This window comes from Berghia stephanieae, chromosome 15, assembly GCF_034508935.2.
Source record: "Berghia stephanieae isolate SIO BIC M18660-M18661 chromosome 15, UCSD_Bste_1.3, whole genome shotgun sequence".
NCBI lineage: Eukaryota > Metazoa > Mollusca > Gastropoda > Nudibranchia > Aeolidiidae > Berghia > Berghia stephanieae.
Window position 1 is genome coordinate 16,046,989 of NC_088374.1, and position 17,701 is coordinate 16,064,689.

A 17,701-nucleotide genomic window follows, 5' to 3' on the forward strand; every position below is an offset into this window, starting at 1 on the left:
ATAAGCTTCTTTCTAAACAATCTGTACCCCTCATAATCACTATTATCATCACCTACTTGACCTCCTCTCTCCTCACTCTCTTCATCTAAACATTCATTAAGTTTCATGAATGATGCTGATTTACTTTCATCAACTTCTTCTACTTCTATCATTCTTTTGTCTACAGTCTCAACTTTATCATCTTCAACTGCCCTCCGACGATTCTCAACTGTCTCAACATCATCGTCATCATCACAACCACTTCTACTCCCACTCGCCTTTGCTTTCGTGTACCTATTGCCATGAAATTTTCTCTTCTTGGGTCGATATTTATTTGCTTTGGATTTCTTTCCTTCCATAATGATATATGAATGAGAATAATCAAGTAAAATAGCACAGAATAATAATAGAATGATTCAAAACATGTGTGATTCACAGAAAAGAATAGAAAATGAAAGTAACTCGCTTTGTTTTCATTCTGAGCAGAAGTGAAAGTGGTGGGTTGGATGAAATGAAAGCAGCGCTCTGATTGGCTGATATTTTTCTCTTCAATAGAGAATCTTTGAGATTTAGACCAATGAAATTTCTTCTTATATATCTTTTTTTTTCTCTCATTGGCTTTGAAAGATCGGAATGTAGCCAGAAAAATTTGCAGTTTTTTGGTGAAAAAAGTGTGAAAATCGGCAAATTAGAAGCTGAGAAATGAATTTTTCAATAAACTAAGCTCTAGTAACCATGGACAACAAACAAACACATACAATTTATAAAAATTAAAATAAAATATTTATAATAAATTTGTTACGATGTTTTTCACATGAAAAGATGCAGAAAAGGTTGAAGTTTTATATTGGGCAAAAAAAAAATTACCTCAGATTTTTTTTTTTGGGCTAGTTCAGGGGGTTTATCCTGACCTTAAATAATCCAAACAAGCGACCGGTCTTAAAAATCCACGGAAATCCACATCTCACCTCAAGCACAGCCGCCTTCACAAAACAGCAAGCATTGCTGAATATAGAAAATAAAGTATGTGTGTATGTGTGTGTGTGTGTGTGTGTGTGTGTGTGCGTGTGTGTGGGTGTACGTGTGTGTAGTATATCATCCTGTATCATCTCATACCAGTGACATCTATAGAGTATATTATGAAGTCCTAGTCTCATACACAACAACAAATACACACACAAACACACACACACATACACACACACACACACACACACACACACACATAGATCTGCCAAGTTCAAATTCTCAAAAAGTTGTAATTACGGCTCATGGAATGAACGGAAGCCATGCGATGGGGACGGTTCGGGCTTCCATTTTGTCAACAAAATAAAAATGACGAATAGGGAATGAGATTAGCGTCCCTTGATTGGACGTCACCCATAGTCTGTGACGTCACCGGCGGAAAAGTTATTAGAGAGAGAACGTCATGTTGGTTGTGCGCATGCGTCTCTCGTCCTCGCACGCATGCGCACAACTAACATGACGGTCTCTCTCTAATAACTTTTCCGCCGGTGACGTCACAGACTATGGGTGACGTCCAATCAAGGGACGCTACTCTTCCGCTAATCTCATTCCCTATAGAAACGTCCTCCTTAGTGTTTCGCTCAATGTGTATTGTCAAAAAAAAGGGGGGAAACCCCGAAATGTCCACATTACCCGTCTCTGTGAATTAAATTGAAGCTTCCATTCATTTGAATTGAATAATTGAGCCTTTATATAGCGCAATATCCAATAAATGTGCTCAAAGCGCTTTACAATGTGTCCCTGGCCAACTGCAACAGTTAACATTGAGGACGGGACATGACGCCGCCTGTTAGGCGATGTTACAATTTTTTCGGACAGAGACAACGCTTTTAATGGCTAGGTACTCATTTTACACCTGAGTACGGTGAGAGAATGTGAGTAAAGAGCCTTCTCCAAGGACTCAACTATGCGCCGAGCGAGTCGAACCCTGGACCTTCCGATCCGAAAGCGAGTGTCATACCACTAGACCACATAACCGCACTTAACATGGCTTGACATCATTTGTGACCCTTCGCCTCAAAACGGTATTAAGTCGGGATGGTTAAGATGTTGAAAATTGAATTTATAGTCAGAAATATCGGACTTGTGTTGAGTTTGTATGTTTTATTGATGAGAAAGGATACCATGTTTTAGGGTACTGATGCCAACAATTTATATTTTTGACCAATTTTAACATTAAATTCACCTTTTCAGCATCTGGTTCGTTCCGACATAATACCGTTTTGAGACAAAGGGTCACATTTATTTGGAATTCCGCTAAATTTAATGAGTAGCTGGCCGTAAAGAGCGTTGTTGCTGTCGAAAAATAGTGGATTGCAATTGCAGGAGATGTGTCGCCCTGCCTACTATGTACATGTTAAGTAACAACAAGAGATGAAGTGGGTAGGAAAGTGCCAGAAGACCATAGAGAATACAAATTTTGCGGCGGTGATGGGGGCTCGAACCGTGGCCTTCGTAGAGTTATGGCCTGATACTGATCAAAAAATGACGTCAAAATGCCAGTCTTTTGCCACAAAGGAAAACAAATCGTGAGTTGTATTCAATAGTTCAACCAATGAAATAACTTGTTTCCATGAGCTCTACTAACGACAACTCACTAAGCGGTGCAAAACCTAAATAATGGCGTCAAACTGCCAGTCCTTTTGGATTTCAGTATCAGGCTATAACATAACGATGGCTACGCTCGAACCCGCGACCTTACTAGTACGACAACTCCGCCTAGCCGGGAAGAGCGTGACTCTACCGTATGAGCTATCCACGATCCCATGTTAAGTACTGCTGTTGACTTGGGAGCCCCTTGTAAAGTGTTTTGAACACGGTGGTTGATAAAGGCTCATGTTTTTCAGGGGTTAAAAAAAAAATGCATTCATCATTAGAGCATATTTGTGACCCTTTGTCTCAAAACGGTATTATGTCGGAACGAGCCAGATGCTTAAAAGCCGAATTTAATGTTAAAACTGGTTAAAAATATAAATTGTTGGCATCAGTAACCTAAAATATGGTATCCATTCTCATCAATAAAACATACAAACTCAACAAAAGTCTGATATTTCTGACTATAAATTCAATTTTCAACATCTTAACCATCCCGACTTAATACCGTTTTGAGGCGAAGGGTCACATTTTTAAAACGTTGGCTTTTACTTTTATTTAGCGATAAATCTACAGTCTACATAATACACGTCTACGTAAATCCACATGTAAATCTATAAGACGTATGTATAAAATCTATATATGTAAATCTTCATGCAAATCTCGATGTAAATCTGTATGTAAATCCACGCGTAGGTCTACAATATGCAAATCTATCAATAAATCTGAATGGAATCTATATATAAATCTATATCTAATGGATACAAAGACTTGCTGAACATTTTAAAAAAACAAGAAGAAACACACAGACACACACACACAACACACACACACACACACACACACACTCACACACACACACGACTGTCGACATTTCATACAGAAAGGCAGTATTTTGAGCATTAATTTATTCATGAGATTATTACAAATATCATTCTGCACATTTTTTTAAAGAATCGTTTCCAATAGGGAAGAAAAGTCGTGACGTCACACCTTCCAATAGGGAAGAAAAGTCGTGACGTCACACCTTCCAATAGGGAAGAAAAGTCGTGACGTCACACCTTCCAATAGGGAAGAAAAGTCGTGACGTCACATGTTCCAATAGGGAAGAAAAGTCGTGACATCACTGAATGCAATTTTATATGATTAATTTTTTTTGCACGGGAAAGGCAATAAACACACCTTTACTGTAAACATTTTAAAGTTTGTGTCATGTTTTATTGCAAACAAAAGGAATTCGGCATTGTAATTAAACTGTGTTTGGTCTAGCTATCACTATCGGTATTCAAAATTCGTAATATCACTTAAAATATATGCCCGCATGCAAAAAAAAAAAAAAAAAAAAAACATCACGTAACTTTTGAGGAATTTGCTATAATATTCCGTGAGCACGGGACCTGGAATGGACGATAATAATGAAAAGGGAATAGGATTAGCGGAAGAGTAGCGTTCCTTGATTGGACGTCACCAGCGGAAAAGTTATTAGAGAGAGAACGTCATGTTGGTTGTGCATCACGCATGCGTCTCTCGTCCTCGCTTCCGGGGAAAGCGGCTTGAGATACTTCACCGAAAGCGAGGACGAGAGAGAGAGACGCGTGCGCAAAACCAAAATATTGACGTTCTCTCTGTAAGGTGACGTCCAATCAAGGGACGCTACTCTTCCGCTAATCTCATTCCCTATAGATAGAATGCGCTTGGCCAAGGAGTTCACAACATTGCCATCCGGAAGTATAACGGACCAACACACAAACTCTGTGTAACCATGAACTTCTATAGATAGTATGCGCTTGGCAAAGAAGCTCATAACATTGCCATCCGGAAGTATAACGGACCAACACACAAACTCTGTGTAACCATGAACTTTTATAGTCTGGTTAATACAGTTTAGTGAGAACAACTCACAAACGCGGATGGCAAAAACAATAACAAAGACCTGAGTGACTATAGATAGTACTCAGGTCTTTGTTATTGTTTTTTGCCATCCGCGTTTATGAGTAATGCTCACTGAACTGTATTAACCAGACTATAAACGTTCATGGATACACACAGTTTTGTGTGTTGGTCCGTTATACTTCCGGATGGCAATGTTATGAGCTTCTTAGCCAAGCGCATACTGTCTATAGATAGAATGCGCTTGGCCAAGGAGTTCACAACATTGCCATCCGGAAGTATAACGGACCAACACACAAACTCTGTGTAACTATGAACTTTTATAGTGTGGTTAATACAGTTTAGTGAGAACAACTCACAAACGCGGATGGCAAAAACAATAACAAAGGCCTGAGTGACATCATCTGCATACTATCTATAGGTACATTGTTAAATCATAAGGTGGCATAACTATTAAAATTTTAGTAGCAGGATGTAAAGGCATATTTCTCATTATTTTAAGGGAAGTAAAAGATCGAGGAGGGATGATTGTTTTTGACGACCTGCATATATATCTAGACAAGAAAATATGATGTCATTCTCCTTTGAAACTAGAAGACCATTTACACATAGTATCTGGGTGGGGATCCTGACCTCCAATAGTGGGCAGGGAGGTACATGCTGTGTCTTCTATACCCATTTTCCAATTGTTTCCTGTCGTTGTCTTGGAGTGAGATTACTTAGTTTTGTCCTGACCCTGGCTGGAGTCCTTGGCTGGGAGGAAGCCAGTCGAGTGTATAGTTATTGTTTTGGGAGATTATATTTTTTTCCTTGTAAATCCTCTTTCTCTTATGCACTGTTATTTTCTTTTTTATTTGTAACATTTTTGTAAACATTTGAATGTATTCCTCTAAGCGGGGACCTGTGCTTGTGTCTGGATGAGAGTTTTAGGTGATCTCAAACTAAGTACTTTGACGGTGTGCTCTTGGAATCTACATCTGTTCCCTATTTGAACGAATTCCCCTTTGTCTTCTTACCTTTTCTTTGGGGCTTAAATTGTATTTCTAGAAATTTTTACTATACCATTTTCTTCCCTTTTTACTGGCGCTGATATGACCTTAATGTGTTGCAAGCGCCGTAAAACTCTTAAAAACAAAAACAAAACAAACAAAAAACACATAGTATGTATTCAGTCGTCGCCATCGTAAACTGAAAGCCTGGCACTGACCAAAAATGACGCCAAAATGCCAGTCTTTGGCCACAAAAGAAAACAAATCGTGAGTTGTATTCAATAGTTCAACCAATGGGACCACTTGTTTCCATGAGCACTACTACTCACGACAACTCACTAGGCGGTGCAAAAAAAAAAAACAACAAAAAAAAACAAATAATGACGTCAAAATGCCAGTCTTTTTGGGTTTCAGTGTCAGGCTTTGACTTAACGATGGCTACGATTCAGTCCCCCCGGAAGAGTGGTTTCACACTTCCAATGAGATCGGAACCAGTTTGTATGACACCATACGTTTTCTATCCCCATTCACAAGGACAAGAGAGGACAGAAGACCAAGTCAACTCGCCAGCAATAAATCGACAACACAATGCCAGTAGCTGTAACGTCTTACAATGAATGGTAGGGCCCATTGAGGATCAGTCAAGCATGACGGATGAGATGCTAACTTTGGTGTTTTTGATTTTGTATCAGGGGATCACATTTTTCTTTCTATGGTAGAGAATAGGCTTCAACAGTCGTGACGTCACTTCCCTCATAGTATGACGCATAGTAATTTAGCAACTGGCTCTAAACGATCGGAACAATGGCGGACGCCCTCATGAAATATTTCTCCGGCGAGCATAAAAGAGTATCCAGAGGAGAAAAAAAAAAACATTATAAATCTGATCATGTTTTGACTTTTACACATTCTGATCACAAGACATATGAAAAGGTGTAGCCAGCATGAAGAATAAAAAGTACCAATTTTCTTTGTTTAGAACCACGCTGCTCGCCGTTGCTGGGCGACGTGACATCAGACTATTGAATCCAATTATTATACATATAATAAGGATGACGTCACTGGGCTATGTTATTGTTTTAGACAGCCATTTGGGTGATAAGTTGTCACTAAATTATCTCAATCAGACAACAAACATTTAAGAATGGCTAAGAAGCTCACAACATTGCCATCCGGAAGTCTAATGGACCAACACACAAAACTATGAATGTTTAACCATGAACTTTTATTGTCTGAACAATACAGTTAAGTGAGAATTACTCATAAATGTTGATGGCAAAAAACAATACCAAAGACCCGAGTGACGTCAACTTCATTCTATCTATATAATTTGTCCGAGCGAACTTGTGAGTTTAACATAAACCCAGCGATTTGATTGATTAAAAATCTACAGGTTAATTGAGAACAACTCATGGTAACCAATAAACCAAAAACACTGGGATCGTAGCCATCGTTAACTTATAGCCTGACACTGACCAAAAAATGACGTCAAAATGCCAGTCTTTGGCCACAAAAGAAAACAAATCGTGAGTTGTATTCAATAGTTCAACCAATGTGACCACTTGTTTCTATAGATAGAATGCGCTTGGCCAAGGAGTTCACAACATTGCCATCCGGAAGTATAACGAACCAACACACAAACTCTGTGTAACCATGAACTTTTATAGTCTGGTTAATACAGTTTAGTGAGAACAACTCACAAACGCGGATGGCAAAAACAAAAACAAAGGCCTGAGTGACGTCATCTGCATACAGCTCTACTAACAACTCACGAGGCGGTGCAAAAACCAAATAATGACGACAAAATGCCATTTTTTTTTTGGGTTTCAGTGTCAAGCTTAAACTAAAATAACTTAACGGTGGCTTCGCTTGGATACCAGTATTGAATGAGCGGCTCCCTGTGATTATTACCATTATAATCATAAGCACAGATCATGGATAATTGTGAGTAATTTTCATGATGTAAAGTTGTTTGAATTATTCGTTAACGGTTATGTGTTAATCCTTTATCTTTCGCCAACAAAAAAACAAACAAACTTGTGTTACTGCAAAATTCTAATTTTCTGTGTGCTAAAAATAGAAACAACACAACACATCAAAGGAATTTAATTGTCGATTGCCTGACAACAATTAAAGATACATTGTACATATTTAGGATTCATAAGGTCAAGCAAAATCCAAGACCGTGTGCAAAGATTCGTGACAATACGTTACACGGTTTGAGGAGAAACAGATTGAAACGTGTGATCTTGTGCTTTGAACTTTTATTGCCGACTTGAAGAGCTCGACAACTAGACCAGCAGGCACTTTATCTACATACTTATGGATTGTTTCCAGCACAGGTTCTTTTAGGTCCTCTTCGCCAGACTCTATTTCTTCATTGTCTTTGTGATTTAAGTTTCTTCCGGTTTTACAATCTAAAGCGCATTTATAATTGTACAAAACATTTTGGTCAGACCAAAATTTGTCTCGTCTGCTCTTGAAGTTGAAGCTATAGATAGTTCGAAGATGACGTCACTCAGGCCTTTGTTATTGGTTTTGCCATCCGCGTTTGTGAGTAATACTCACTGAACTGTATTAACCTGACTTTAAACGTTCATGGATACACATAGTTTTGTGTGTTGTTCCGTTATACTTCCGGATGGCAATGTTATGAGCTTCTTAGCCAAGCGCATACTATCTATTTAGGGTTTTTGCATTCACAACAGAATCTGGTAAACTGTTCCATATTTTCGTTGTTCTCCCAGTAAAACTGGGCTGGATTCTATGCCCATTGACGGAATTGTGACTCCAGCCAGGAACAGACGTGCTTGGTCCCATATATGTGAATTCCCTGTGACCGTGACACTTATATGCTGATGTAGCATATAGCATAGCAGGCAAACGGTTCCATTATTACTTATTTCTTCGAGCTTCGAGCAGCAACATTTACATGTCTCCACCAAAGACACTTCGGTAAGTTTTATTCAATTGTTTCATTACTTCTAATAATATGTAATAGCAATCTACAACAGTATAGTTTGATATGTTTATATGATCCGTCTGGCCACGCAGCAGGGAGAAGGTAGCTGGGGTTCGGTTAGATCTGGCAGAAATTGCTCTACGGATGTATCCATTCCAAAGGAAAGCAGGCGATTATTAATGAGGTTTTTTTTAACCTTAAACAAACTGGCATAGAATACAGTGGGTGTGTAAGACCTAATACTGTGTGTCCATTACATCGGATAGTTTGTCACACTGATTGGACCATGAGTATGAGTATGAGTTCATCATAGAGTTGCCGGTGGCCCGTTGATGGTCTTTGGATCGGTCTCCACCAACTTGTGGAGGTCGAAAGGCTGGCTTCAATGGGAAATCGCTGCTGTATTTTTAGATACTACAGGAAAATGTCAATTTGGCTTTTAAAGCTTTTTACGCTTGGCGCTATAACTATAACTATTTTTTTTCAGGCAGGCTATTCCATGTCTCAATAATTTGCTGACTGCTGACTAAAGAATTTTTTTCTCGGATGTTTAAACGGCAATATTTTTTTTTGGCAAGTTTATAACAGACCATAGCAGAATCATATCCAAAGGGTGGCATGCAACTGTTACTGTCGTTGTTTTTAACTTTAAACAAACCGGTAAACAATGTGTAAAACCAAATCTTATCGCATTACTCAAATCGGACAGACACTTGTTCATAGCAGCATCCTATCTAAAGGATAGCAAGCAATATTTATTGTCCGTCTAGCCTTAAATAAACCGGTATACAATGTGTAACACCAAACCCCTAGCGTGTCCATTACATCAGACAGACAGTTTGTCCTGCTGGACCATATTAGCAATCTATCCAAATGATAGCAGGCAATTGTTACTATCTGTCGTTTTAACCTTTAAACAAACGGTATCCAGTGTGTAAAACCAAACCTATCGTATCAATCATATGTGTCAGTGCATGACATAATCAGTCGGAAGGTGAACATTTTGGATTTGCATTTAAACATTTTAAAATTTATCATTTTTTTAAAGCATATGATCCCCAGATAATTTTACTCTTTATTTGAAGTAAATCGGGTGATTTTTCATGGAGTTATGGTCAGATGTATGGGAAAGGTATCCAGCAACTTTTCTCAAATTTCATACATTTTCAACTTGACTAGCTGTAGAAAATATTTAGAAGTGGAATTAATCTTTGATATTTCCCAAAAGAGTTGATATAGTCATTTTTGACAAGAACTCGTTTTGGATAAAAATTGACCTTCCAACTAAACTTGGCAATATCTCAGTTCAAACCTTTTCACCATCCGACTGATTATGTCATTCACTGTAACACATCGGCAGACAATTTGTCACGCTGAACCATAGCAACATCCTAACCAAGGATAGCTAGCAATTGTTACCGTCCGTTTAAAGTGAAACAATCCGGTATACAGTGTGTAAAACCAAAACCCTGGCCTGCCCATCATATCGAACAGACTTCGAACAGACTGCCAAGCTGGACCATATTAAGATTCTATCCACAGGATAGCAAGCAATTGTTACTAACTGTCGTTTTAACTTTTAAAAAACGGTATACAGTGTGTAAAACCAAAACCCTGGCCTGCCCATCATATCGAATGGACAGTTTGTCAAGCTGGAGACCATAGCAACATCCTATCCAAAGGATGGCAAGCATACAATGTGTAAAGCCAAATCCAGGTGTGTCCATCATATCATAAGACAGACAGTTTGTCACACTGGACTTGGCTTGTCTATCATTTTGTTGTAAGAATTATTACCAGTGTGCATTGTGAAGTGGCCAGTGGTCAGTCATGCGTGACGGACAGAGACTGCCAAATGTAGCATCTTTGGTCAGCTCTAAACTCGGGCAACGGTAAAAACTAGCATTGCTATAGATAGGGAATGAGATTAGCGGAAGAGTAGCGTCCCTTGATTGGATTAGCGGAAGAGTAGCGTCCCTTGATTGGACGTCACCCATAGTCTGTGACGCCACCGGCGGAAAAGTTATTAGAGAGAGAACGTCATGTTGGTTGTGCGCATGCGTCTCTCGTCCTCGCATAACCAACATGACGTTCTCTCTCTAATAACTTTTCCGCCGGTGGCGTCACAGATTATGGGTGACGTCCAATCAAGGGACGCTACTCTTCCGCTAATCTCATTCCCTATCGAATGAAGCTGACGTCACTCGGGTCTTTGCAATTGTTTTTGCCATCCGCGTTTCTGAGCAATTCTCACGAAACTGTATCAACTAGACTACAACAAACGTTTAAGGTTACACGACATAGTTTTGTGTGTTGGTCCGTTATACTTCCGGATGGCAATGTTGTGAGCTTCTTATCCAAGCGCATACTATCTTTTTTTTTTTTCTTTTTTTTTTGTTTGTTGCTTTAGGTCTCTTCCAACACAATTGAGGTTATATGAGAGACCGCTGAAACAAAAAAACAAGCAATCTAACAAAAATAGTACAAATGTAAATCAAAATCATAACCTAAAAATATCATAAGCTAAATTACAAATAACCAAGAACAAACAGGCAGAAGATTTACAGGAAAAAAAATATCCCCTGTCAAAAATACAATCACAAACCAAAGAAGCAGGATAGGCTAGTAAAGAGAAGAAGAAACGACATCACTATCGGATCGTACACCCATGCGAACATCATAGGTATATGATTCAAGGGTGATGCTCCCATCCAACCACCCGCCATACTATCTATAAAATTGTACTCAGTGACGGTTTCCTTATGGACTACCACTAACTTGTTCGTGTACTATGTGTGTATACATTGTCAAATAAATCGATTTAAATAGGTAAATAATCAATTAATAAATAAGAAAATATATCAATGAATAAATAAGTACATACGCAAATAAATAAATAAATTGTGACCCTCCGTCTCAAAACGGTATTATGTCGGGATGATTCAGACCCCAAAAAGTGAATTTAGAGATAGAATGGTGAGAAATTGGAGCTTAGAAGTTTTTGAAATGCAAGAAATAGTCTTTATACTCCACCAGAACGTACAGAAATTAAACCCAAGTTGGATATCTGTGGCTATGAATTCAATTTCCCTTACCGAGTGGATCCCGACATAATACCACTTTGATACGGTGGGTCACAAGTGTACTTGGGGATGGTATATTTATGGACTGTCACCATATTATACTAGTTCCAAATTCTGGTTTATTCATCTCTATGGGGGAAATTTGACTTTAGGGTCTGTTAGTGCAAATGAAGATTGGAATATCCCGGACGGGGGTGTCAGCCGTAGTGCAGAGTCGCAAAGAGAGTTGGGGCGTGGCCTTCGTAAAGTTATGGCCTGATACTGACCAAAAGAAAACAAATCGTGAGTTGTATTCAATAGTTCAACCAATGAAATAACTCGTTTCCATGAGCTCTACTAACGACAACTCACTAGGCGGTGCAAAAACCAAATAATGACGTCAAACTGTCAGTCCTTTTGGATTTCAGTATCAGACTATACCATATCGATGGCTACGGTTGGGGCAAGGCGATTAGCTCAAGGCCACGACATAGCGCGGAGGGTAGTCGAACTCGGAACCTTTCGGGTATGAAGCAAAGACCGTATCACTGAGCCCAATTGCTCAGTGTTTCTAAATTAATCGTTTTTATTTATTGAGCTTTTTGAGCTTTATATAGCGCAATATCCACAAAATGTGCTCAAAGCGCTTTACAATGGATCCCTGGTCAACAGCAACAATTAACATGTGGGACGGGACATGACGCCTGTCAGGCGATATTACATTTTTTTATTTGGACAGAGACAACGCTGTTAACGGCCAGGTACTCATGTTACACCTGAGTACGATGAGAGAATGTGAGTAAAGAGCCATTTCCAAGGATTCATCTATGCGCCGAGCACGAGGCTCGAAGCCAGGTCCTTCCGATCCGAAAGCGAGTGTCATACCACTAGACCACATAGCCGCACAATATATATTTTAAATGATACCACTAAAGTTGCTCAAAGCGTTTTAGTGATACTAGGCTGCTAGAAGCTGTGGACTGTAAAAAGTCATAAACGAAAATGAATAGAACAACTTCCAGAAAGAACAAAAATACCAAACATGGAACGCTTCAGGCTCAAAACCTTTCTTCAGCCAACAACAACAACAATAAAGACATAAAATTAATACATTACTAAATTCCAGATAGACGACAGAAATATTTTTTTTAGGCGACAAAGATATTTTTTAGGTCCTCTCGTGCTTGTTGGCTGAAGAAAGGTTTTGATCCCAAAATGTTCCGTGTTTGGTATTTGGTTCTTTTTTTATTTTTTATTTTTTTTATTTTTTGCAGCTCTTATATCCATGTTTGTTTATTACTTTTCAAAGCGTTTTACTAAAAAGTCTAATGATTGTGTAATAAAATATACCATGGTCGTTGCAGATCACATTTAAAAAAACATGAAACTGCGGGAGACAATAATGAAAAAAAAAATTAAAATAAAAAGACAACCCCCCCCCCCCCCCCCCCCCCACACACACACACACACACACAGAGACACATACATACACATACAAAACAAACCGAACCAAAAAAAATGTTATACAAAAATAGAATTGCACCCACAGCCAGCCATCGTCGTTACCACATCTGACATGGAATTAGAGATGACAAGGGAGGTAATGGTAAAAAAATAAAAATAAAAAGACAACCCCCCCCCCCCAACACACACACACACACACACACACACACACACACACACACACACACACACACATATATATATATATATATATATATACAAAACAAACAAAACCAAAAAAAAAAAAAATAAATAAACAAATAAAAATTTAAAAATAGAATTGCACCCACAGCCAGCCATCGTCGTTACCACATCTGACATGGAATTAGAGATGACAAGGGAGGTAATTGTAGCAATTTGTCCTGGGTGAGCGTATTTAATGTGTGTGTGTGTGTATTATGTAATAATATGATTAAGTGCATTTGATGGACGGGACGTGACTTTATCAGGATGGTGGTAATTGTATTATATTATATTATACGATATAATAGGCGGGATTACACTCTCTCTCTCTCTCTCTCTCTCTCTCTCTCTCTCTCTCTCTCTCTCTCTCTCTCTCTCTCTCTCTCTCTCTCTCTCTCTCCCTCTGTGTGTGTGTGTGTGGACCAGAAGTTTAGGAGCAAAACACAAAACTATGTGCAACCATGAACTTTTATGGTCTGGTTAATAGATAGAATGAAATTGACGTCACTCTGGTCTTTATTATTGTTTTTTTTGCCATCCACGTTTATGAGTAATACTCACTAACCGGTATTATCCAGACTATGACATTTCATGAGTACACATAATTTTGTGTGTTGGTCCTTTATAGATAGTATGCAGGTGACGTCACTCAGGCCTTTGTTATTGTTTTTGCCATCCGCGTTTGTGAGTTGTTCTCACTAAACTTTATTAACCAGACTATAAAAGTTCATGGTTACACAGAGTTTGTGTGTTGGTCCGTTATACTTCCGGATGGCAATGTTGTGAACTCCTTGGCCAAGCGCATTCTATCTATACTACCGGACGGCAATGTTATGAACTTCTTAGCCAAGCGCATACTATCTATACAGTTTAGTGAGAATTACTCATAACTGTGGATGGCAAAAATACAACAGCAAAGACCGAGTGACATAAACTTCATTCTATCTATTATTTGTACTACTGAGTGCATCTCATCAACTTCAACCCCCTTTCCAATATCTGCCTGGAATTTGATGATGGGATTCCCTTATAGATAGTATGCAGATGACGTCACTCAGGCCTTTGCTATTGTTTTTTTTTTTCCATCCACGTTTATGAGTAATTCTCACTAAACTGTATTAACCAGACTATAAAAGTTCATGGTTACACAGAGTTTGTGTGTTGGTCCGTCATACTTCCGGATGGCAATGTTGTGAACTCCTTGGCCAAGCGCATTCTATCTATAAATAGAATTAAATTGACGTCACTCGGGTCTTTGCTATTGTTTTTTTTTCTCTTATTTTTTTTTTTTTTTTTTTTTTTTTTTTTTTTTTTTTGCCATCCACGTTTATGAGTAATTCTCACTAAACTGTATTATCCAGACTATAAAGGTTCATGGTTACACATAGTTTTGTGTGTTGGTCCGTTATACTTCCGGGTGGTAATGTTGTGAGCTTCTTAGTCAGACGCATACTATCCATTCATTCAATGGGCATGATCTATATTAACTTTCCATGTGCTCGAGGTCATTGGTCACATTGCAAAATGTGCTCAAAGTGACCCACTTAGTGAAAAGTGTTCACAGCTTTGCAAATATCTAACATCACGATTGGTCATTTGATTCAGCTTGACACATGGGTATGTTTATAACATTTGTAAACAAAGCAGCGTGTTAACATTTGTTAAGAAATATCCAAACGTTGGACAGCAACAATTCATGTGATTGATGACCTGGTTGGACAAAAACATGAATATAGATCGCTCCCATTTCAACTCCGGTGCGTCTTGCCCTCCATTTGACCTTTCCTCTCAGTCGGTTTTATCATAACAGAGTGAGTCCAACTCACCCGTTTTAGTTGCCGAACCGTACAGGAATCGAACGCGGACATAATTTTATCTCGGAATTAAAATTTCTTTCAATTTCCTAACAACAAAGTGAAACAGCAGAGTTTCTTTGTTATTGTTTTAAAACACCTTGGGCTTTGGGTAATCAGTTCTCACTAAATAAATGTTTGAATAGAGCAGTAAAATTGGCTGCCCCAAACGTAAACAAAGGTCTAGAAGCACATGGCAGACCACATGTTCCTGTCTTGACAGCTCACGTTCCAATGTAAATTATAGAAAAAAATAACCTTTAAAATTTGGCTGTTAGGTGGCAAAAGAAACACATATTCATAAATTATACTCGATCATGCATCAAATAATGTCTAGATATGGATATTTTATGGAACAAAAGGTAAAATTTATCAAAAGTTACGTCTATCTATTTTTAGACCAGAGCAAATTATTGCGCTGGTGTGAACAAAACGAGAATTATTCGGAGCCTGATTTTCATAATAATTTAGCCTTATATTATTATTTCTGCAACTGTTAGATTTTATGTAAACATATTTTCAATACTGAAAGTGTATTGCCTACAACTCAAACTACAAAATTGGGAGACCTATATTGTGCGTAAATTATTCCGGTCCCTAACGGAAATCACTAGCAACTTGTTATTGTTTACGTTTGGGGCACCTAATTTTACTGATCTATAGTAAAATAAAGGGGAAGCCCTCCGAAAGCTCCTACATCCCCAGTATTCTTTGTTTTTTATAATGTTCTAGTAGGGGGTTTGGGAGGGGGGAGACTTTTTTTTTATAATGTTCTAGTAGGGGGTTTGGGAGGGGGGAGACTTTTTTGTTATAATGTTCTAGTAGGGGGTTTGGGAGGGGGGGGGGGGGAGACTTTTTTTCTTTTTAAGTTTCCCCCCTCCCAGAACATTATAAAAAAACAAAGAATACTGGGGATGTAGGAACTTTCGGAAGGCCTCCCAAAATAAACGTTTCAGATTACACGGAGTTTTGTTTGCTGTGGTATGTTTTATTTGTATGTTGTGAGTAAATTACAGAAATGTTAAAAGTTATAACGTCTATGACACGCTAATTCTAATTATTCACGAACAGGAGAGGAAATTGAATGTGCATTCAATTTACAGCCTTACAATTTACACATCAACGAACGTGTTGTCTTTTAATTTTTCTTTATTAATATAGACAGTAGGTCAGGTGAAGAAACTGCGTGACAGTCTGAACGCGGTCTATGAATTTTGTTTGGTTTATAGTAGCCGACGACACGAATTTCTGGAATGTTTACATTATGTGTCACCACTGTGAGAACCGCACACTACATGTATAAGCTTACACACACACACACACACACACACACACGACACACACACACACACACACACACACACACACACACACACACACACACACACCGCTCAACACCGGCGACACACTAATCAATAGAAATAGAAGGCGTGTCTCCGCAGTCAAAAAATTGACACCGTTTCCTGAACTTACAGATAAAAAGTAAATTCAACTAATTCTACTTAAGAGTCATAGATTTAAACTTTTACATTAATGATTTACATCAACAAATTAGAAAAATATGTTTTTTGAAAGTGATTGGTTTTCTTACCTTGATTTTCAAGTACGAAATGTGTCAACAAATGGGGTGCGCATTCTTCCAAAGTTTTGCAGAAGTCAACGAAAACATTACGGTCCTTCCGCGATAAAATATCCAAAAGAACTTCAGTACGTTGTTGGGGTGATGGTGGAACGAGAATTTCCTTTTCTTCCGAAACACTAAAAACTCCCCTTCGAAGCAGACGTGGCAAAACTTTGTTTATATCAAGTTCTTTCACTATTTTCGGCCTCACTTTCTCAAGTAGACGGGCGACCCCAGTCTTGCCCGCCATGTTTGATGCTTCAATCGTAAGGAAATTACAGCTTGACTGATTTGTAAAACTTTAACACAGCTGTGTAAATATACAATTCCAAGAGATTGCAATTTGTAAATTGAAGAAAGTTATTGAAATATTAAGTTTAGGTAGGCATGCAATGATAATTAAACGGATATTTTGCATGTTATCGTGATAACACTAAAAGGCCCTAATATCCTTTCGATCTCAGTTACCAACCCCTCAGGTGGGGAAAAAATGTACTCGGAATTAAATGAGGTCAAAGTTGAACAGGTGGTAAATCTGACCTTATAAATATTATTAATCTGTCGCGTCTCACGCTATGCATTCTTAGCAATCTCAGAAGGAAATAAATGTGCCCTGTCGCCCAATAACGGTATTATGAGGTATACCAGATGTCGAAAAGGGATTTTAATGTTGACATGATCTCAGACATGTCAAATTTTTCAGTTTAAGAAATTACATTCTTAAAAAACAAACAAAACTGCATTCCGCCCGTCGCTCTCTAAAACAAACACACATACACACACACACACACACACACACACACACACACACACACAAACTTGACACAAGTTTTGTAACTTAGGTAAACTTCCTATTCCATTTATTTTTGGCATTGAGCATTTGAAACATTTATATGTAACGCAGGTCTCGCTAAACTTGCTCAACGCGCTTTACCTGGGCTCCCAAGCCAACAGCAAACTCTTAAAATCTAGGACGAGACGTAGCGCTCATTAGGCGATATTACATTTTTATTCCGACAGAGACAAAGGTCGGGTACTCG

At 38.4% G+C, this 17,701-nt stretch overlaps 1 protein-coding gene across 8 annotated transcripts in view; it reads right to left on the minus strand.

The window, feature by feature from the left end:
• LOC144960864 (tight junction protein 1-like) overlaps positions 1 to 16,959 on the minus strand; it is a 192,822-nt gene extending 175,863 nt beyond the window's left edge. For 3 of the 8 annotated variants that reach the window (XM_078894255.1, XM_078894254.1, XM_078894260.1), the window contains exon 1: positions 16,632 to 16,957. In XM_078894255.1, coding sequence (XP_078750381.1) covers positions 16,632 to 16,911 — 280 coding nt within the window. In that variant the 5' untranslated portion in view covers positions 16,912 to 16,957. Of the gene's footprint in view, positions 1 to 16,631 lie in introns of all 8 variants that reach the window. The other 5 variants (XM_078894253.1, XM_078894252.1, XM_078894251.1 and 2 more) reach the window with 3 other exon arrangements.
• Positions 16,960 to 17,701: the final 742 nt, after the last annotated feature.